General features: G+C 48.7%; 1 protein-coding gene across 1 annotated transcript; it reads right to left on the bottom strand.

The window, feature by feature from the left end:
- Positions 1-1,051: 1,051 nt before the first annotated feature.
- Positions 1,052-21,785, bottom strand: LOC142417298 (eosinophil peroxidase-like). The gene is given in 18 exon segments (XM_075517830.1): positions 1,052-1,074; positions 2,162-2,385; positions 4,036-4,273; positions 6,546-6,716; positions 7,120-7,366; positions 9,224-9,384; positions 11,874-11,963; positions 11,966-12,155; positions 12,157-12,193; positions 13,203-13,361; positions 13,363-13,406; positions 14,541-14,670; positions 16,068-16,205; positions 17,751-17,912; positions 18,828-18,921; positions 20,565-20,639; positions 21,702-21,770; positions 21,773-21,785. Coding segments are annotated over 18 exon segments (2,265 nt in total).
- Between the last annotated feature and the right edge of the window lie 1,681 nt (positions 21,786-23,466).

Raw genomic sequence — 23,466 nt, 5'->3', positions numbered from 1 at the left:
TATGGGTAGAGACTTCAGCAAGAAATATCTTCTTTCATTAAAAATACACAGGTTCTTGAATCTGCTTTGTCCAATATCCCCATACAAAACTTACCACCATCCTCCACTCACCTGTCGTTACTGCACCTTTTAAAAAGTGCAAGGAACATTTTGGCCCCAGCTCAAAATTGCAATTTAGTGATCAATGGCAGTAACACAGCAAACTACAAAGGAAGGAGGAGGTGGTTTTGATCCCTTTCAAGATAAGATATTGAGGGGACAAAGCTGGAGTAAGACTAGATTAGCTTTTACTTTCTTGTGCTTTAAGACTGTTCTTATCTTTGCCAGGACATATCCCATCACCTCCACAGCCCAGGGGTAAGTCACTCTGGCTCATGCCAGGCTGCAGGAATAACTTGTCACAGTTTTCCATCATACTAGATGATGCCTTAGGCATTCTGGGCTGAGGGCAAAAAGATATGAGAGAACAGCTTTCTTCCACGTGGACCATTTCTTCTTTCCATATTCAAGCAAAACCTGGAACAGGGCATTTTAAACAAGTCTACTTGGGGTGCATGATAGCTATTGCTGCTTCACTCAAAAGCACCATGAAATTAGTAGATTTTCTCTGGAAACTGAAGTACGTACTTTTTTTAAGCAAAAAAATTGGAGAGCAAGAATAAGTAGTCATTCCAATGCCCCAATCTCTTTCTATGTAGGCTGGAAACTTTGAAAGGAGGGTCCAAAACATGTTTTTGACAGTAAAGCTTACTGAAACACAGTGCATGTGAAATTGCCTAAGTTGGTTTGATTGGGAGTCAGTCTCTGACTTTTGCTTTGCTTTGTGATATTGAGCGATCTGCACAGATCTGGGACATCTTTTCATGAAGTTCTTTTATTGCTGGACTCCATCTCACTGAAAAGGCTTCATGCGAACTAAATTGAGAAAATGACAGCAATCATGCCTAAACATTTCAGGCAGTAAAAGCATACACACAGTAAAAAAAAAAAAAAAAAATCAATCTCAGCAGCTTCCCAAATCTGGGCTTCTGGGAATCCTCAATGTTCAGCATTAAAAGTCACCAGATGCTTCTTCTACAGGACATAAAAAGCAATGTGTTGACAAAAGAGAAAAGGAGATGCCATAGTTCCCTGTTACCTTGTATGATTTATTTCCATAGATTAAGCTGGCAAAGAGGGACCAATAACTCTGGTACTAGTCCTGATTGCTCTAAAGACCTCCAGGGATCCCTCCTTGACTACAAGATCCTAAAAGTCTCACTTTTTCTGGCACCATGAAGATGGCATGTACCCTGCCACATTTGGTTGTACCCTGCCACATTTTCAAGATGATAATACCATAGCCCTCCAGAGAATATAATGAACCATCCTCACGGAAAGTGGGAGCTGACTGCAGATGGAGTTGCCTGAGCTCTTAATGATTGCTGGTAGCTGCAGATTTGTTCCTTCTCACAGCCTGGATATCCTCATAAGAGCATGGCAGGGCCTGACCATCAAAGCAAAGGAAAGATGATGTTTTGTTAGGAAAGAGCATGGCTCTAAGGCACTGAAGCAGCCCACTTTTCCAGGGGAGAGGCACTCTTGCCTACATCTACTTCCCAGGGATTTCAGAGAGCATTTTGGAAGAAAAGCATTAAACCCCAAGAACTTTACAAATCCTGAAGGCAGCTGAGGGAAGTACTGTAAATATAGGCAAAAATTTTCCTAGCAGAAGTCAAACTCCACAGTCTCTTCCATAAAGTAGGAATCTCTACTCAAGTGCAGGGCTGCTTTTGGTCTGACCAGGATGTGCTGACAGCCTGCTCAGAGCTGTGCAAAAGACAGACCAACCGCTAGAAAGACTAGCCTCCCCGATCTGGGCATCACTGCCCATGCAGAAAAGCATGGGCATCAACAATGAAGAGCTAAACTGAAAAGTCTGTTAATCAGAAAAATCCCAGAGCAGTGCACTTAGCTTGGTCTTGCAGTGCCAATGCCGGAAAATCTGCATGCTGGAGGAGCTACTCACAGTGGACCTGATGAAATGGAATATCTAAACATGTGCTAGATATGTTCCTGGCACATATGTTCAGACCTGTGTTAGGCAGCTCTGGTTTAGAGCCTCGGGGTCTGGTTATCTCATGTTTGCAGGCAGGAACTGTCTGCTGTTTGAAGCTTATACCTTGGTCTGTAACTTCCTTGGTCCTCTTTGACTTCCAGGCTTTGAGGTCCAGTTTCAGGATCTGGCTGCAGCTTACAAAGCCACAAGAGTATCTGTTAGCCCAGAAGGTATGTCTTGGTACTTTAGACATGTGGGTGTTGTCACATATTATTCGTGACAAGGAGATTTTGGCCAGTGAAGAGCACTGCCAAGGAGTGAAAACTCCTCTGTTCTCCCACCAAAACCTGCAGGAGAAAGAAGACACAACAGATTTTTGCCTTCTGGCTTCTTCACATTCAGGACTCCTGCAACATTATTTCCCATTAACACCAATAACACATTTCTTTTGCCAAGAACAAATTTAAATTTCTGTTATTTAAATCAAGAGCCCTGACTCACCAGCTGCAGACTTTAACTTGCTTTTCTGCCATGGACATATAATAAAGATGCAGTTGAATTAAAGCCTTGCCCTGTGTTCCCTCAAATGAGGCACAGGCACCCTCTTTCAAATAGAAAAGTTTGCACATATTGTACGCAGACTGTGGTTACATCCACACGATTGCCATGCTGGAACCAGCCCTATCATTATTCTCTTAAAAAAAAAAGGGTTCTTGTATACTGCCATAAGAATAGGATTTCTAGATGTGCAGTAGACTGTTTGCCTTTGAGCTCCTAATACTGGGTTTTGAGCTCATAGAAGTCTTTCTAGGCAGAAAAGTTTCCCAGAAACACTGGTCATGATCCCAGTTTCAGGCAATATTGCTAGCAAGTACAGGGACCTTGCTTCAGAAATGCAGCTTAAAATGGGGCACATAACTCATTTCTGCACCTGATGCCCCTGAGCAATTTCAAAGAGGAGGAGGACTTCACGTATGTTGAAATCACAACACTGCTCAAATGATTTTGGCCAGCAAGCAAACCCCAACCCACCCATATCCTGGTGCAAGCAAAGTCCAAATGTTGCTACATGTCAGGCCACAGGGTTCCAACTCAGAACTGGGGTGGAAAGGAGAAATAGTGAAAAATCATCTCTAAGACCTCTGAGAAGTGCATAAGACACTACGATGGTGCAAAGCTGTGTATTGCAAACTCAGGAGATGGGAAGGGTGGACAGATGTTTGACTTCTGCAGGGCACAGCAGCCCAGAAGGAGCAGTCCCACAGGGAGAGGACAGGGTTGCTGCCAGTGCCAGGGAAGTAGCTTGTGCTGAGCTGGCACTTACCCAAGAGAGAACAATTAATCTCTTCTACTCCCTGCAAAGCCTGAAAGTGTGTTAGTCCTTCAGCAACATTGCCTGCATCCCTTGGTCTGCAGGCAAATTTTCAAAACTGCCCAAAACACAAGCCACCACATCAACAGATGCTGAGCATCTACTATCAGTGCAAGCCACTTAGGCTGATTAAACCGGACAGCTTTTTTTCTAATTGGTGAAATCAATCCGTCTAGATCCTGGTTTTCCCACCTTTAGACCTGCACCTGTTATTCTTGTTAAGGTATTTATACGTTTCCCTTTGCTGGAGTGAGCTGCTGTTTGAACACACAGTAACATGGGCCTCCTTGAAAACACTTATCTGAAGGAGGAAAAGGGCTCAAACATTCACACTGGGTGTGAACCATCAGCATGGAGAAGGGCAGTCCACTTTGCACAAGTAGTAATTGGCAGTGAATGGACTGAGAATGAAAACACTTGGTTGGAAAGGGATCTTAGCCTAGGATCTCAACCATCATCTAGACAGGGAATAAGAACATCACCAGAAAGGGAAAGAAACATTTGGAGGAGTAATGAAAAAAAGCAACAAACAACTGGAACAGTTTCCAAATCTACATAAAGAAATCTGCATAAACTCCAGTCTCCCTCTGGCCTTTGGGGTTTGAATACCCAGCTCCTCTCTTACCTGTCCCCATCAGAAACGTTCCTGAACTGGGTGCCAATGAGACAAGCCATGAGAGGCCCACCTCTGCCTCCATTCACAATGGGCTCTGCAAGTGCCCCAATCCAAATGTCAATATTCTTTTGTGTTCCATACAGCCATATGAACTTCTTTGCCAGACCATGATTCCTCAACACTCGAACAAGTGTCTTCAATCCAGAAGGTTGTGAGAGCCCACAGAATTGTCTCCAGGAGTTATAACCTGCAAGTAGTTGGGTATCAGAGCAGACAGATCAGTAATGTGTTTCCCCCTCCTGGAAAGATTTTTTCCTCTCTTTCCCAAAGCCGGGGCACAGGTGGGGTCCCCATATGTTTAAAACATTTTTCTAAATTTTTTTATATTTCTGTTAATGCCATTGACTTTCCACTCCTCCAGAGCCAGTTCATCCTGCGTGGCATTTCAATGCTGTTTGTGGAAGGGCCATGTCTTTGCAAGCGATCTCTGCTAGTGGGAGTTGCTCCACCACCTTCCAGTGCCATTTTGCTGTTCCACTCAGCGGCAATGCAGGTGCCTGTGCACAGGCTCCAGAGCCATGGTGTCTGAAACAACCTCCTGGTGATGTGACTGAGGAACTACGGGAGACCCATGCCCCACTGAAGGTGCAGCAGGGAGCCAGAGGAGCAACACCAGGACATTCCAAATAGGAAAGGAGACCCACGTTCAGGGACCTGATCCTGCATGTGCTGTGGCTGCTCTTAACCTTGTGCTGTGGGTGCTCAGATGAAGGGTCTGGGCATGCCTAATGGCTGCCTCATCTTCACCGTGACCCAGGAACCCTAAGGGAGCTCAGGGAGCATACAGTCTCAAACACCTTCAGCTAGAGCCACAGGAGCGAGGTCCTCACAAAACTCGTTGATGTTGCCTTCATTGAAAGTGAATCTGGACAAGATGTTGATGTTACCTCTTTCTGTGCAACAGGATAGTGGCCAAGTACTTCCCCACAGCTGGTCTCACTTGTGTCCCCGTCTAGCCCCAGGGACAAGCCATCCCACACTGCAAAGAGAGCTCTACATAGCCCAAGTTACTTCAGGTGGGAGAGGGCCACCGGACTTTGCCAGCTGGAGTAATTTTTCTGTACTGCAAACAGCTGAAAATCCACAGGACTACAAGTGGTGCATAATTCTGCATCTTGGTGGACAGGGCACATACCCAGCAAAGGACAATCTGCAACTCAGTGTCTTATCAAATGACCGCTTAAGTAGAGGAATAGTCTATGGAGCACTAATGCATCCTCCTACTTGCCAACTCAGTGAACTGTTAGGTGTGGAGATTAGATGATGCTGCAGCATACATCTCTGCTGTGAGCAGGATGTCTAAAAACTGGGGAGAATTCAGAGAAAGATACAGCATATGGTGCCTGGATGACACCACTATCAAACAATTCAAGGAGACTGAGAATTTGCTTTATCAGAAAAAGAATTAGGAAGCTTTTTTGATCTTGCTATACCATCATCCCCTTCATGGGTTGTCTAACATCCAGGAGTACAGTAGCACTCGGGGGTGGGCTGAGATCCAAAGGCTAGGAGCTAAACACAAATTCGCACTAGAAATACGTGCCAGTTCCACTGCAGAAGATCAGCAGTCAAAGCTATAAATTCAGGATTTGTGGTTCAGATCAGGTTCTGCACAATAGCGTTCCTAGATATAGCAGGGAAAAATCACAACCTTCTGTTGCAGCCAAGGCAGAGCAATCCTGTGACCTGACCATGCACCTGGATGTACTGCAAAGCCTCTAGCTGGGCTTAAAACCTGTGAATCTAGCACGCTTTTCATCACAGTTCCAAAGTGAGCCCTATTGCATCTCCCAGGACGTTACTGACACAGCAGCTCCAGGCACTTACTTACATCAGCCTAATAACACTGTTAGGCAATGACACACCCATGAGCTGGCTGTAAAGTCCTATCAACAATCTGTTTCTCAAGACCACCTTGCAATGCCGTTACACTGTTTTTGCATCTTGCAGAGCCCTGAGAATGGTTCTGACATGCTTTTTTTTGGGGACACAGTCTTTATAGGGAAATTACGATGAGATTTTCCTCACATGTTGCTATCTGCTCTTCCAGTCATGTGTGGCTGGGCTGGACCACTACAGAGGCTTGGAGACAAGCGACTGTGGACTTCTGGCCCTAATTCCACTCTTGCAAACTTGTTGCTGAACTACTTTCCCAATTTTGCCATTTGAAGAACAATACAAATGAGTCAGTTACTGAATACTTGACTCTGGTCTGTGCAATGCCCCATGTTCTTTCTGGCCATGTGCCTCCACGTGAGTCCTCCAGCTCCAGCCAGGCTCTGACTTCATTGTTCAATGTCCTCTCCACTTACCTACGGTTGTACAGAAATGATAAAACCGCTTGGGAAAGAGTAATTTCTGCCAAGCATGGGCTGGAGATGTTTCTCAATGTTCATTCACAAGAGTGCCTGATTTCCACTTGTTTTTCTTTGGAAGTTCTGCTCCCACAGCCAACTTACCTGGGAGGCCATGGTCTCTGCTACGCTGCATGTTAAGCACAGATAAGTCAAACCCAATCCTTTCAACCTGCTCAGACATCCGATCCTGGAGCTCATCCACAACCATTTGCTGCTGTGTCATCAGCTTGGCCTGATTAGCCATCAGGCTCTGGAGAAAGGGGTCAATACCACCTGCAACAGCTACTGCAACAGGGACTTGTGAGCAGTGCAGGGTGGCAAGTGTGTGTGTAAGAGGCTCAGGAGAGCTGAACACAGCTTATATTTAATTATAAGCTTCTACTACAAGAAAATCAATTTTCCTGCACTTAAAGAATTAAAAAGGAAAATACTTTGAATAATGTGCTTAGAGCCCATAGCAATTAAGCAATCAGACTGCATGCTTCATAATAAGATGGGCCGCATTTGACTGCAGAGAACAGCTATGTTGGGAAAAAATCTAGCTGGTAGTAAAGGTCATTTAATACATTTAATGCAAACTGCTTTTAAGTTTCGCTGAAGCAGGAGCTCATCCAGAGAGGGCAGAAAAGGCTGAAAGAAAGAAACTTACACTGCAGAGGTGCAAGAAAGGCTTTACCTTCTTTAACGATCCTCCAGACAGCAAAGGCAGCATTTCTGAGTTGAATTTTGGGACCTCTGGGCTTGTAATTTAGATTTAAGTGGTCAAGAGTTGGGGGAACTGAAGCATGAGCAAAACAAAAAGCCAGGGTGAAGACATTGGATATTTGAGGATCCACAGACTCATTGTAGCCCCAGTAGTGAGGAATCAATCTCTGGAAACTGGTTGCCAACGGAAGAGGTAGGTAGTCCCTGTAGGTTATAATCTAGGGGGAAACAAGGAAAGTGTGAATCATTAATTGCTTGGCCATCAGTTTCTTTGAAAGCAAAGTTATTGTTCATGTCTCAAACTACAGGGGCTGTCACACTGAACTTCTTTGATGGGCTTTATGTAGGAGATCTTGCTAGCACAGATGTGGAGCAGAGAGAGACTCCCCAGGGCCAACCGTTCTTTCATCTCATCAGCCCTTCACCCAGCTGCTCTGGCAGTCCAGTGAGGATCCTTTCTGGCACTGTTGAGTGACATTTTTGGTTATTCAGCTCCATGGTCTTGGTTCAAAGCCTCTTCTGCACCTGGCCATTGTACCATGCCACAGGTGGTGCAGCTCCAGGCACAGACACAGGCACTGTAGGCCACTGCCTGGGCTCCTGGTTTCCCAGCCATGCATGGTGGGATCTCTACACTCTGTAGCAATGATGAGATTTGCATGAACATGCAGTGACTTGCATGAAAACACAAAGTGGACATAACTGCTCCAGGGACATCAGGAAGCACAGACACTGCTCGTGCCTGACCCACGTTCATCCTCTACCTGTGCACAGGGATCCTCTGCCCGTTGGTGCTGAGGACTTGGCACTCAGGTGTCCCCAGACATGCTCCTCCCTGCCTCAACAGCTTGGCAGGTCATAGCAAGATGAAAGCCTGCCAAATCCTCCCAAATATTCCCTCCTTGTCTATAGGTAGAGGCCATTCCCATCAGTCAGGTAGAACTGCATTTCCTCCTCCCTCCCACCCTACATGCTTCAGAGGACAAAGAAAAAGTCAACAGTGTTGGCACAGATGACATCACCACCCACAGGCAGCTGTGCAGTCCTCCCATAGTAGAGGTTTCCAACCCTGGTCTCATGTCTCTTTGAGATATTGAGGAGGCTGCACAATATAATTTAAAAAAAATCAAATTCTCTGTCAGTAGGTGAAAATGTCTTAATTGTCTGAAAATTGCAAGAAGATGAAACCATTGGTCTAAACATGATGATGGAGACAATGCTTTTAGTACAATTGTTTGACACTCTCCACATTGGCTTACCCAACATGTTTATTCAACAATAGTATAATATTTAAATTGACAGGTTTTGAAAACTTGAACTTTTTGATATTCCTGCTTTTTATTTGCTTGTTTGTTGAGCCAACTCAGAAGACAGGTTTCCAATTAGGTATGACTAAGCACTGCCTTTGGAAACCCCATGTCTTCTTCTCTCATAGGAGCCGGCCTCTTCTGTTGGCTGTAAAACCTCATCTGGCTTTGAAGCTGGTCCTGCTCCAAAACGGAGGCTGGACAAGAGACCTTGAGAGGTCTCTTCCAAGCACAAAAATATTTCTGTGACCTGAGGATCTCATTCAGGGCAAAGTCTGTGGTGCAGCACAGTCCCGAGGGGCTCTTTGCCCCAGAGCAGTAAGGACAGAGGAATGCCATGGCTGGTTGCACCCACCAGCACATGGGGCTTCTTGAGAGGAGGAGACTCACAACCCAGAAGAATTTTAACCCAAATCTCCAGTACCATTTTTGTCCTGTACCAAACACTGGTTAGAAACACTTTTCCTCTGATTTTTCTGTCCCCATGTTTCTCAAATAAAAATGTGGAGTTAAAAACCCATCAAGCAATTTGGAAATTTAACAGTAGAGGGGCATCAAAGATTCAGGGGGACCCCCTCTGTGCTTGTTATTTCAGTTATCTCCATGTGCTTTTGCTTTGGATGAAAGGGGCTGGTGGAAAGAATTTGGCCATTTGCACCCCAAAATACTGCACCCTTTGGACTCCCCATACTAACAAAGCCCATCACGATTCTGTGAGACTGCAAGACAAGGCAGCAGAGCCAGGACATACGACATGGTGGCTGGTACCTGGATCATGGCACCCAGAATCTTTCGTGCCTCCTGGTAGAGCTTCTTTCCATTCCAGTGGGGATTTAGTCTCTTCAGCCCTCTAGCCAGGCGGTTGTGCTCCCGCACAAAGAGTGTGTGCATGCACGCCTGCTCCAGCATCTCGTTTGCTCGAGAATCACCTAGGAGTATCACAAGTGAGCAAACTTGTACTGCCAGTGACCTGCTGCTTGGCTGCTGCCCACTGGAAGGAGGTGAATGTCACATTGGGAAGCATGCAGAGAGAAATTTTTAGATGTCTTGGTATCTGCATTGAAAAGAAGATGGGTAAGAAACACAGAGGAGGAGAAGGAAACCAGAGTCTGGGCCCCGAGGGCTGGAGAGCACCAGTGAAAAGCCAAATTTCTGCTGAGGCAGCAAAAGCCAAGATGCCACCATGGTTGTGCTCAGCGTCACAGAGAGATGGGGAATTTTTTTTCAAATAAGGGCTAGGAGCATTAACTTAAGGAGCTAAATACAAGTAGGTGGTCTCCAGGTTCCCATATCAGAGAGACAGTATCACAGCTCAAGAGAGAAATGAAATGGGCAGAGGGAAATCAGGATGGCCAAGGGAGCTCTGAAAGTCAGGAGGCATCCTTCAAACCAGCTGAAACTACAGCCAAAGCAAGATGACAGTCACAATCAAGCTCTCTGGTGAGTAAAAGTAAAAGCAAAATGAATCACAACCTGAAGGAATAAATTACAAACAGAATCACAATGAAATATTAAATCGTTCTTCAAACATCTAGGGCAGGAAACCCAAGAGCAAGCAGGTGATGAGAGTATAAAGAGGCACTCAGAGAAAAGTAAATATGTCATACTTAGTCCCCTAGTCCCATAGTAAATAGAGGGATTTGCCCTTGCATTCAGCACAGAGCCCTTTTCATTTACTGTCAAAGGCCGTCTGTAAGAGACTGCGGAAGAAGAAACAAAGGAAGCACTGTGAGGTTTCCTCGAGCAGAATGCATCCACCCAGGGCTTCCAACAGAGCTCCAGTGGGAAATCGCTGAACCCTGTTAGGCAACTGCACACATAAAATTTGCCCAGTTCTCAGGGACCGGAAAAGTCACAAATAAGACACTGAATTTTCAAAGAAGCTTCCGAGCCAGCCTGAACTGTTCACTATAAATTCATTGATGTCTATGTACCCAGGTATGGAACAGCAACTGCTCCAGCAGCCCCTAGCTGCAGAGTCCTGGGGGCTGGGAGCCCGCCTTGGGAAGCATCCAATAGACCTGCCCATTCTGCTCCTCACTGGGCATCTGCCTTTGGCCACAGGTCCTGTGTGGTCCTCACCAAGGAGAGACCTGCACAGAACTGGGGAAGCAGCTGAAGACATGGAACAACAGATGGGACAGACGGAGAGGTGTGAGAGGCTGAAGGAAACAAAAACACAAAGAGCTTAAAAGGAGGGCACTGGAGGATGACACCAAGCAGAGCTCTCCCACCAGTCCCACAACCAGGTCCTGATGGTATCCAAGGGGGTATCCAACCCTGGGGATGTTGTCCAGAGGAGCTTGGGCCAGATATGTAGGGGGCCAAGGGAATAGAAATCAGCTCCACAGCTGATGAGATCTGTTGTGCTCTCAAGCTTTCTCCAGTAGTGCCATGAGCAGCCCAGCATGGCCAGAGCCAGCAGGAGTTAGCCAGGAGGTCCTGCTCGCTGAAAGAAAAGGATCAGGGAGTGAGACACTAACTCACAAGGTGTATCAGAAACATCACTCTCTGGGGTCCTGCAGGCTTGTGGTCCTCACCAGCAGGGGCCAGGGAGACGGGAGCAATGCTCAGGGCTCCAGAGGTTAGTTATTTTGTCTCTGTGTGCTGGGGACAGGAGAAGACAGCAAATGGCAGCAGATGGGAAGGCCGTGGTGGCTGTGCAGTGTTTTGGCTGGAGGGGAGGCATGGCTTTGGGAGGCTGTGCCCAGGACAAAAGGAGTTGTTTTGCTTTGAAGAAGTGGTCAAGAGGATACCAAAAGCGTGACAAAGGATAAATGGAGCAGGAGGCTGCCTTGATGGACTGAAGGCCTGTGCTGATGTCCTGGCCAGCGTGCTGTCAGTGCACCCCCAGCCTTCACAGTGGTGGGGACACATCTTAAAAGGTCACCTTGGTCTGTGGCCAGCCTCATTCTCAGTCCAGGGGGGATCTAAGCTCCTCTCACAGTGCAGCAGATGCACTGATGTGCAACAGTACAGGCAAATGTTTCATGGAGGTGACCCAGCCCAGCACCAACACACCTGTACCCATCCTGACGGAAGAGAGAAAGCCACCAAATGACAAGTATGGACAAGCCATTGCCTTCAGGCCAGTCTGCTATTGCTGCGTTTGCTCGGCTCCATCATGGCACTGGTTCCCAGGTCACCTCCAGCAGCCCCATGTGCTCTCTGGGCCCTACACCAGAGCTGCTGAGCACAGATGGGACAGCTTCACTCCAGGTTTATAGTCACAAAGAAGACTTGGAGAGGGTGAAGACCTTTCTCCTACCTAGCACAGCCTGTCTCAGTTTTTCATGATGTTTTGCTATGCTCCATTTTCTACTTAAATAAGAAAAACAAACTATTAAAGAAATTAATCGGAGCTGGTGGAATTGTTTGCTCTGGATTTCAGGGTTAGGTGTGCCAGCACCCAACTTACCTGCAAGAAAGCAAGGGATTCTAGCTCCCCTGCTGACTCTAAGACAGGGGTCCTTCTACATGCTGTCAAAGGGCATATATGCCCTCCCCCATCAGTGAAATTCCAGTTAACAGCCAGCAAGCCCAGCTGGCGGGTCTGATCCCTCAGTTCGTTGGCCAAAGGCACTTCACTGCCATACACCACGCTGCCATCAAGAAAGGGGGTGAGCACGTTGATCTGATCTCTAATTGCTCTGGCACTGGTACAAGCAGGAGCTGAGCGGACGAAAGGAAGGCAGTCTATCTCTCGTGTTTTTAATTCGTGGGTCATTGGGTGGGATCCGCAGAAAGATAAAAGAATAATTCGTCACCAGTTCAGGGGTGCAGGAACTGCACTGTGATACTACAGCGTAAGAAAAGCCAGCAAGGAGCTATTTCAAAGACAGTCCCCATGCTAGATAGCATGGAGATCAGTCATAAATCCCAGATATGAAGGGTCAGATTGACAGCAGAGATGCTATTTTAGGAGTCCAAGTCCCAAATATGCATGAAAGCCCGGAGATGCCTATATTTCCATAAAGTCCTATGGATACCTAAACTTTTTCCCCTGGATATACACATATCGGATTGAATCTTTAAAGGTCAGAGGTTCCTATCTCATGTTGGAGTCCAGTGTCCGTATCTACATTGTGGGCAGTTGTCATCCAGAACTTGTGACCCTGCCTGCATTCCCAATTGCATGTTGGGCAAATACTCAGTGATGCTCCATCCCTTCACAGTTTTCCTTGAAAGGAAATACAGGTACATGGGAGAGCCAGAGCTGCAGTATATCTTCAAAGGCAGGAGAGCAGGGCTGCAGGGTGGACGTGTACATCACTGAGCATTTACTGGAGCGAAGACTGCAATGCAACTATCGTGCTAATGTCTTAGCCACTATTGAGAGATGCTCATCACTTCCTTGCCCCATGCACTACTGAGCATTTAACCATCAAATGGGCATGGATTTGCTGGGGTATTGACACCCATCAGCTCCTGTCTGTGACACATTTACTGTAATCCAGGCATCACCCACGTTCCCTTTGCACCATACCTCCAAAGCAAAGCCATATCGTTGAGGGAGATGGGTAAATGGTTGGAAATGGGGGAAAAACAGGCTGTGACTGTGCCTGACATCTGGGGACAGCCCCTGGGACCCAGCACCACCACCTTACAGAGAGCAGTCTGACCCCCTTGGCCTGCTCAGGGAGGATGTCCCTCCGTGGCCAAGGACCAGGAGAGCCACCAACATCTCCTGGTTGGAAGGTAGATACCCTCTCCCCCTCTTCCCTTCAAGAAGAAGGCTGGCTGTACCTTGATGGGAAAGCAAGGGGGCTGCTTGGCACAGCTGGTGTGACAGTCCACCTTGCCACTGAAGGTGACTCTGGCTGGGGTGTCCGGACTGAAATCCAGGTCATGGTCAATAAACAGGCCCCACTGCATGAACATGAGTGATCTCTGCTGGTCCATCCCGCTGCCCAGGGGGGAAGCGGACAATCTCGTTTGACACTTTTTGAACCTGCAGTGGATGAAGGCAGAACATGCGAGTTAGGAAATGGCTTGTATGAATGGGTGCATCAATTTGTAGGGTCATGAGCAAAAATTCACAAGGCATTCCTTATTCTTCACAGAAAAAAACCCAAATGTCTGTCTGAGTTGGAAAGCATTACTGAGTGCCCCTTTGCTGAGCATTGCATTGTTCTGGCTCTAGCCAGGTTTCTGAGCCTCTAGGCCAAAAGTATCCCTTGATGGACATATGGAAGCAGCTCAGCAAGAGCCATACTGAATAGCCTGGGAAAGGGAGGCAAAAGATTTTAAAAGACCTCTTTGAAACAGAAGTATGGGGAAAAAATAGTCTTTGGGAATTTCTGAAAGTTACCTCAGTAAACTCCTTCTAGCAGGACACTCTCCCAAAGCCCTCTTCCCTTCTCATCCCTTCCCTATCCATGACAATTCCTCCACCAGTTCTTCCTTCATGTATTACTACAGAAAAAGTGGTCAAAACTCTGCTCAAGTCCTGACACTGTGCTGTAGAGCAGAGTTAGGAAGTACAATGAAAGCATGAACATAAGGCACACAACCCAGAAAATCACAGAGCTCATTAGTGCTGTTGTTGCACCAAGCCCAAGCGACCAGAAACCACATCACAGTTGTCCCTGCTCCCGTCCAGGCACCACGAGAGCCACATGCACCCCCACAGATCACCCCACCCATGGACCCACACACAGAATTTCTAGCTCGATATTTTTTATTCTGGGGATTCAGTTGTTCATTTTATCCTCTGGCATATTGCTTTTCAGGAGACAATCAGCTTCTGCAAACCAAATAAAAAAAAGTGAGTAAATTACTTTGGCTTAAATGCACTTAATTTAAAAGAACACATTGCATAATTCTTTCTTTATCCCATGCTTCTGCAGTAATCAGATTAATTTTCCTTTGCTTTTCCTGAAAGCATGGGAGTTAGAAAGCATTTCTGTTAGATCACCCTGCAGATTCTCATATGATCAACCTGAAGTTGGTCAATTTAACTTCCTCCTCCTGACCATCACCACGCCAGCTGGTGGACGTGCACTTTGATGCCTGTGATCTATCCAAGGACTGGCAATCCCTAAGCCCTGATAGTGCATTTTCAGGTGACCATTACAAACGTTACCAGTGGAAAGGGGAATCCAGAGAAACACTTTCCTTCTGTCCACCTATGGGGGACTGACACACCATCCTCATATTCTGCTGGCAACCATCTCACCAGGGCTCTGTTTGAAGCTCCTAGTGATGGGTTTCTCCTGTCAGAGTGAATGGAAGAACAGCAAACTATTAGTGTCATTAGGATCACGGCAGGGCCAAGAGCTCATGGATGTGGAGAGAGACAGGAACCTTGAAATGGGACCACACAGCGATGTACAATGGTCGGAGAGCTGCTGCAGCCCTATGGGTTTGGTGCTATCAATAAGCCTCAGGTTTAATAATAATAACAACAACAATAATAATAATACACACCAAGCCTCAGCTTCTCCCAGGCAAGAACTCAGGTTGCTGGTGACTCCTTGGGTCATCCAGCCTGAAGAAGGTCCCTCGACCTCAGAAAACACAGGTGAAAGCTTAACGTCAGAGAAAAGGGGCAGAGACTTATTTCCGTTCATTTAATGGTATTACCAGTGATCTTTAATAGAAATGGGGCAATTTGGATTGTGAGTGTTACTATGCTGTAATTGGACTAAGTGTTTTTTACAGTTTGATTAGACTGTTAAAGCCTTAATTAGACTAATAATATATTTAATTTTGGAGTGCATGTGTAAGATGCATTCTCTGGTTGCCTGTCATACACCATGGGTGTAACACTACCTAGGGCCAAGTAGTGGAGGGACACAGAACACAGGGTACAGCTGAGCCCACCTTCTCCAGGGCTTCAGGTGTGATGGACCTGTCCTCATCCCAGAGCCCAGATCCCCCTCCTGAATGAAGACACTGCTGTCTGAAAATGGAAGGAGGCAGGTAGCTCTCTCCCTACTTCTTATACAGATACCTGAAGGCTAAAGCATCCCCTAGGCAGGTAGAGCTGTCTGAACTCCTTCCTCTGCCTGAGGTGCTCCCAGGAGATGCTCTGCCTGCCAGGCTCTTGGTAGCAGGGGAGGGATAGGGAATGCTCTTATACTGTCCCTTTTAAAACACTCCACTGTTTAGCAGAGCTTCCCTTGTCTCTCATATTACAGTCATGCCCCTCCATTTGTACAACCATGGGACATGCAGAAGGTGCTCTCTCCCAGCCCGTGTGCCAGAGTTCCTCCTAGGCACAATGTGGGGCAGGGAGACGGCCAGATCATGCCCCAGTATGGGTTTGGGTCAGGAAGCCCTTTGAGACCCTGCAAAGAGGCAGAGCCAGACAAAGCCCAGGAGAAAGAAGAAAGATGCAGCCTGATAGCAGAGACCCTGGTGACAGAGACCCAGAGTCAGTCCCCAACACAGAGCTATTCACATTTTGGCCAAAGAGCTAGTTCATGTACAACATCAAGAACCCTCGAAGCAAGACTGTAATTAAAAGCTCCACACATCTAGGAAACAACACTGTGGGATGTAAAACCCTAAAGAAGGCATACTACATGGATCATCCTTGGGGATGGGGGTCTAGTTCTACTGATGGAGGACCCATCCATCCATCCTCCTGTTGACACAGCCCCCTCACCTGTGGTTGCACTCGCCAGTGATCGTTCGGTAGCAGCGAGAAGCGTCACAATTTATTTTCTTACCCTGCTGGTCACATCCACTTGCCTTGAAAATCATCCCCAGCTGAGCTGGTGTCAGCAAGGTAACAACAGAGAATAAACATGCAGGAACATACTGGCCCTGCTGGGTTTGTGGTGCCTCCCAGGCTCAGGAAAAAGTTTTCCTTCTTGTACCCTTGAAATGGATTCTTATCACAGTATCATCCAGAAGAGCACAAAGGGCTGTCATTTAAGGTCTTCTCTTCCTGCTCAAAGATGTGCTGAGGATGCTTTCTAGAGCAGCAGATTGCTTCTTCTGGTTTGGAAAGCATTAAACCCAACAAAGTTGTGGTCAAACCTAATTTATAATTACGCGTTAGGCCTGTGCAGCAGTGGAATGATTTTCTAGCATTAGTAATCCTTTTTCCTTCCTCTCCCCTCCCTTTCTATCTCCACCATAAATTGCTAACAGCTACAGTCATCCCAGTGGTGTGTTACAAGCTTTTTCCCCCTGTGAAGCAGCCACCAGTGTCTATCACCACTGTTCAGAGCTGCCTGGAGAAGAAACCATCAGGTGGCTGGGCAGCACAAGGGGATGCTGGCTTTGCATTTCCACCGCGTAGACTTCCCCATGCATGGGACGTAAGTGGCCGAGTTCAACCAGCAAAGCCTTCTCGGCTATTGCTGCTAACACATCACGTCTCGATTTCCTTGGAGGTTTCCTAGTCACTGCTGCCACCAACAGTTTGGGTCACAGCACGGTTTAAGAAGCCACTGCTGCCTCCTGGGCAGGCAGATGAGAGGTGGCAGCCGGGTGGTCTGGCAAGTCTCTGGGGCAGTGCTGGAGCATCACTCCAGGATGGAGAAACTAGAGCCCAGCACAGTCAGCCCTGCCTCCCTCTTCCCGCTCACCCCGTGCTGGAGCGATGCTGGAGCCCCCCATGACGTGCGTCGTGGCCTGCCAGCGCTTTGCTGTAGTGCTGGGGATCCCCAGGAGTTCATCTTTATATGGCAGGAGCCCTCCCTGTGCCTCCCTGACCTGTTTCTCTTGCTGCCCCTAATTTCCCTTCTGCTCTCAGCAAACTGGTCTTGCCGGGAGGCCAGGACTGCCACCTCATGGAAGACATTGCTCCTTCAAGACACATGCGGAAATGTCCTTTCACGTTGCTCTGTTCTCATTCTCTGTTTGTGCCTTTCTCCAGCATCCTGTTCCCAATGCAGAGCAATCTGGCAGTGACTCTGACTACTGCTAGCTGAAGTCTGGCAGAAAAACTACTTACCTTGGGTTTGAGCTATTGTGAGTCACATCTTCTGTGTTTGCTCATTCCCTACTCAAGCAAAAGAATATTACCTAGCAAAGCCTTACAAGCTTTGACCCATTGGTACATTAACCACTATATTGCAGAAAGAACCAGGGAAGTGCACAAAGCACTTCCATTAACTGATAAACCCCCAAATAATTTTTTAAGATGGAAAGAGAGCACAGAAAAATACCTCAGCTTTGCCTCACTGCAGTCGCATGGGAGAGATCTGAGTCGTGGCCCATCATAACCCCCTTTCATTCCCTCCTCCCAAGCCCCACAAAGCCCCAGTGACCAAGCCCCATATTTTCTTCCTCTGCCTTCCTCCCAGCAAAGTGAGATCCCTACCTGTGACATTGAAGACCCCCCCTCACAGCCCATCGCAGCTTCTCCTTGAGGAGGGTCAGGGTGGTTTCCATGTAATCTGCAGCCCAAACGGCAGCCCGAGTCCCTGCCACTGGCTGTGTGAAATATCCCAGAAGCTCTATTAGGGTCAAGGCATCGTTCTGCAGGTGCTCCTTTATGCTGCAAGGGAGAATAAAACAAAATCTGCAGGACTGAAATGGGGCAAAGCCAAGAGTTCGGTAGGTTACACACCTGAGCATCGGGCACCCCGGCTCTCCTGGCGTGTTACTAGTCTGAATTGCAAACAAAGGCAGAGTCATCTGCCTCTCTGCACGGTAGCTGGAAGAGACCAGGTTTGCTCCTGCCACCCTCAGCAGAGGAGCAGAGTGAGCTGGAGGAAGGGAATCTCTTAAATTGCCCAGCTCCCCCTGCCAGAAGACAAATCTTAGGTCTTTACATCCTTGAGGCAACCAAACCTCACTCAACTGTTATTCAGCTCATCAATGTCTGCAGGTGTCAGTCTGCATCCAGAGGTCCCAAACGTCTCCAGTTACCCTGTCCTAATGCTGCTGGAGCCTCCTCTCGGATGGAGGGGCCTCTAAGCCAGCAAGGGGTTTCAGAGGATGGCTACTGAAGGAGGATATGTATGGGCTGGTAGGAAGCCGTACACTCCCAAACCATGGTGGCAAAAGCTGGGCGGTCCCGTCGGATCCCACAACATGTCCTCACTGCAGCCTACAGCAGGTTGCCCCCTCCATGGGAGGGAAACACTAGAAATCAGCAGGAGCCTGTGCTGGCTCCAGTCCTCCTTGGAGTATCCCTGAGGGATGAAACAGAGCCAAGCAATACTGAGCTGGGAGGAATGGCATGCATGGAGGAGGACAGAGTTACAGCTCTTAGTGACCCAACAGACTGGAGACGAGGTGTAAAAACAGGGTGAAGGCAGGCAAAATGCTGGATTACAGCCCACTGTGCTCCCAGAGGACCTCACACCCTTGCTCACTCTGCCAGAGCGAGGAGGAAAAGCCGGTGATGCTGCAGTGCAGGCAGGGCATGCAGCATATGCCAGCAGCTGAGCCCAGCCCCGACTCTCACCGGTTGCGTGTGTGCTTGTAGGCTGCATCCACCAGCTGCTTGGCCTCGCCCACGCTGCTCAGGAGGGACGTGTCCGACAGCCCCTCCGGCAGACCTTGGTAAGGGAAAGGAAGGAGCGGAGGTGAGAGCGCTCTCCCACGCGGGAGCATCCCTGTGCTGCAGTGGGGTTCTCTTCGTGCCTCCAGCACCCAGGGATATCAGCACAGCAGTGCTGGAAGTAATTGCTGCTGCTTGGTCTCTAGAGAGCAGAGACCTCTCTAGAGGTCTCTAGAGAGAGAGATCTGTATATACATATATTCCTCAGGGGAGTCTGAGAGAGGCACTCCTGGGCACGAAAAGGGTATCTCCATCAGTGGAGACTTCAGATAGCCACTGTGAGAGATGTAGGCATCATCCCTCCTGCCGTTTCACAGGAGAGCAGTTGCTATTTCTTCAAGATATTTTGCAACCCCATTTAATGTGATTCATCTTATTTCTATGCCTCCAGCCATAGGTGCCTTCAGAGAGCCTGCACAGATACCACTGGCTGCCATGACAAGCTCTTAATAGAGCCCAGCATTAAGAGCTCTCGTCTGCTGTTTTCCCTCGTCACTGTCTTTACTCCCCCACTTTTTATCCTAGGTTGGTTATAGCCACTTTGCCAATACACCTATGGTGAGTTTGGGTCCTTCGCCATAGCACCGACTGTCCAAAGCTCATATATACTCCCCTACACCTCAGGACAGAAGGATACACAGCCCAGTTTCCCCGCTGCTTTCCCCAGTCCATCCTGCAACCTCCTGCCACCCTCACTGCTCCCCCTCCTGCTCAGGGGAGCTCCCAAAAGGTAATTGCTTCCCCATCATCTGCTGGCTGCGGGTCGCAGAACAGGAGGGGACAGCCCCTGGTGAGCTTCTCTGAGTAAGACCATTTTGCTACAGCTTCTAGGGAAGAAGAAAACTTCAGAAATCAGCGTGAAGGGGATAAATGTCTCCAAATTCTCCCCAGGTTCTTTAAAATATCTTTCCTGATCAACCCAGAGTTCACCTCTTTGACAATCTTGGTGAGAAAGATTATTGCCTGGACCACCATTTGAGAAAAATGAAAGGTCAGGCATGTGCTTTCCATGGGGATTTTACCTTGTAAATTAACAGGCAGAGGTCTCTATATGTTTTGGAGCAGTGATTCAGGGCTGGAAGAGAACCAAGTGACTGCCCCATCCCCAAACTCCACAGCCCCTGGTAGCTCAAATTCACCAAACGCTGCAGCAGCTGAAGCGAGTTCACTTCAGAAAGAGACAATAATTCATTCCTCACTTTGAGAGCAGGAACCAGCCCCCCCGAGAAGAGGGGAGTTCAGTTTTCAGCCTCCATAAAGAACAGCATGAATGCAGTAAGGGAGCTGCCCCCGCCGGCACTGCAGCCCCCAGGGCTGAACCGCGCTCTCCCGGCAGAGGCTGCGCTCGCTGCTTTGCACAGCGTGCAGGGAGGGAGACGGTTGTAGCGTGGGGATGGAGCGGTTCTGAGAACTGACCTCTCCTTTAACGTGATTTTAAGAAATCAGCTAGGACGTTAACTGATAAAAACATGAAACAGCCAGGATTGCTGCCACAGTAGATACCAACTGACTATGCTCCTTCTCACACCTCTTCAGGACTTTGCTGCTTACAATAGAATAGTTCAGGCTCTTCTAGACTTAACTTCATCTTTCCTACTCAGAAAAGCCTGTGATCTGCAAAACCTAAGGAAAGGACAATACCATAGGAAGAAGATACAGATGCCTGGAACAGGCTGAGGATCACCAGCAACCCCAGGAAGATTTCTGCCTTCATCCCTGCAAAGACACGCAAGAAGTGAAGAAAACCAAGAGTCTGTGGATCTCACCATGCACTGGAAAGGTCAGTGCCAACACTGCTGATGGCACGTGTTAAGGGAGCTCACGAGGTGTCCCCTTCCCAAGGCAATGCTCCACAAGAGCGAGTGTGCTGCCTGGGAGGTCCTTGCAGTGGCACATGGAAAGGGAGCTGCCTCCTGTCCCGGGGACCTCAGGCACTGGTGGGAACAAACTGCTTTGGGACTATGGGGGCAACACAAAAGGGAGCAGGGGGCAGAACACACTACCAGCGCTGCAGGCAGGCAGCTTGCCAGGGAGCCCGGGCAGCAACACTGAGTGTGCAGGGAGAGTTGGTGCATGGGGTTAGAAGAGCTGGAGGGGAAGAGGGATCAGCCAGGGCAGCATGGGAGGTCCTCTACACATAGACATTTGGGATGTTTTTGCTCAAAGCTGGCCCACTCACCTCCCAAGGCTGCTCCAAAGCAATCAGCTCTATAAGAATGAGCCCAGAGCTGTGGGCTGTGCCTACTGCACGTTGCTTAGCACCCACCATGGAGCTGCCAGCAAAGGTAGCGCAGAGTCCACCCTAAAATGCCAAGCTAAACCCATTCCCTGTGGAGGAGCCCCTGGCAACAGCAATGGTGTGGTCCAGCCACATCCTCGCTGTGCTCCAGCTGTGCTTGGTGCCTGGCAGAGAGTGGTTCTGCCAGCCTTGGAGCAAGGTGGGGGAAGCCATCACACAAGCAGTGGGAAGCGCAGACTGCAGCTGGATGCTCCAAATACAGCCCCAGTCCCCCACCCACAGTACAGAAAGAAGTACTCCACAAGAGCAAAAGCAAGCGTGCAATGGGTCAGGCCCAAGACCTGCGGTCTTCTGCTGTCCTCACCACGGCCCCCTCCACACCTGCGCTCTTATCTGCTGCAGGGCGTTATCTGCAGCGGGCGCCCCAGCGGGGCTGACCCACGGGGCTTGGAAACTCCCCCTCGGGTGCATGAGGCCAAGGCAGTGCAGCACCCACCTCCCACCCCAGCTCCCTAGCAAGGAGGCTCCTGTGCACCCACCTGGATACGCAGCCTGATGCTCAAGCAGAGCTTCCCCTGTTTTTTTTTTTGGGGGGGGGGAGATGTAAGGCAGCACTTTGCCATGGTTTGAGAGTCTTCACTCCTTCTGGGGATGTCTTACAGGGACAGGGTTCCTTCCCCCATGTTGCTCTTCATCCTTTCCTGTTCTTAAAGGTCAAAAAAGATGTCTTCATATCCACCTATGGAGGCACCAGCTCTAAAGGGTGTCTGCTCTGCTCAGCACTCCCCATGCTGCCCTGCCCCATGTCCTTCTTGTGGTCTGGAAGGGTCCACGAATGCTGCTCCTTGTGCACTTCCCTGCATAGACAGGAGCAGCAGGAGGAGGCACCTGACTGATGGTTTGAACAGTATTCACCAACCTCCAGCTGCTGATCTTGAGCACAGGGCAGCTCAGGTAGGGTCTCACCCTTGCCCAAGTTGTCATTGCACTGGGAACTCACCTGGCAAAGCACCACCTCTTTCCCTGGCCAAAGCCCCTCTCCCTCTCTGAGTGCAAATCTAGCTGATGGAGAAATCCTTGCCCTGTTACAGCTGTGCCGATAAGGCAGGGCAGTGGGATACTGCTGGATCAGGCGAATGATGTGCTTGAACAAGCTGGTGTACAGAGAAGCAAAGGAGCTGCTCACCAGCACTGCTCCTCAGCTCGCTCCTAACTAATTATGCATTGCAATTGTGTTTTTCCTTCTGTAAGATAAACTCCTTGGTTTAGCAGCACAGAGTGAGAGGACCAAAGTCTCTGCCAGTGTTCCCCCGGGTAGGTTAAATGCACGTCTATCAGCTGAACTCTTCCCTGCATGGGGCACTCCAGGAACTGCAGTGGTTGTACAGTGCCTCTAGCAGCGACTCTGCAGGTGTCCCCGTCCCCGAAGCAGAGCCGTACCTTTTGACACACTGTCTTGGTCCTTCAGTGCTTTAAAGAAAATCTGCAAAGCAAATTGCAAACCTTGCAGTGAGTCAGGAGTGAGGCTGCACCTGGAGCACAGGTCCTGAGACAGGTTTTGACAAACTGGAGGGAGGTCACCTAGAGCACAGGACACACGAGAAAGCTGGGTTTGGTCAGCCTGGAGGGGAGAAGGCTCAGGGGAACCTCCCTGTTGGCTGCAACTGTCTCATGGGAGGGCTACAGAGCAGATAGAGAGCAGATAGAGTCGTTTCCAAAGCGCACAGTGAAAGGACAAGAGGCAATGGGCATGTGGTGCTGCAAAGGAAATTCCCATTAGATGTAAGAAAAACACCCATGAGAGTGGCCCAGTGCTGGGACGGGGCCCAGAAAAGGGGTGGGATCTGCATCCTTGGAGACAGCGCTCACTTGCACAAGACCCTGAGCAACCTCCCCTGGCCTTCAAGGTAACCCTGCTGTGGGCAGGTGGGGACCAGAGACTCAGAAGGTGCCCCCACCCCACACCTTTCTGTGATCCTGTGAGCTCAGCGTATTTGAGACAGAAGCAAAGTACCTGCCTGAGCTGCCACCACCAGCAGCTGCCTGCACAACGGCAAGCACAGCACTGCTCTTGTGCAAAGGGGCAGAGCTGGCAGATTTTCGAAGCCGTTATCTGTGCGCTTCCTCTGCTGTATCACGCAGCTCACTGGTTAGAAGAGGATAAGGATTTTTCAAAGGCTAGTGAGATAGTTCGTGCATATCTGTGCTGATAATTACATTTCACAATTAGGAACTTACTTAATTGCTCCCAAAACTGCTTCAGAAAAAATGAAAGTGGGAGGTTTTGAGAGATGCTTTGGCTCT

The sequence above is a fragment of the Mycteria americana genome, chromosome 15 (assembly GCF_035582795.1).
Source record: "Mycteria americana isolate JAX WOST 10 ecotype Jacksonville Zoo and Gardens chromosome 15, USCA_MyAme_1.0, whole genome shotgun sequence".
Classification (NCBI taxonomy): domain Eukaryota; kingdom Metazoa; phylum Chordata; class Aves; order Ciconiiformes; family Ciconiidae; genus Mycteria; species Mycteria americana.
Note: the sequence above shows the minus strand (reverse complement) of the source record. Positions and strands in the feature narration are given on the sequence as shown.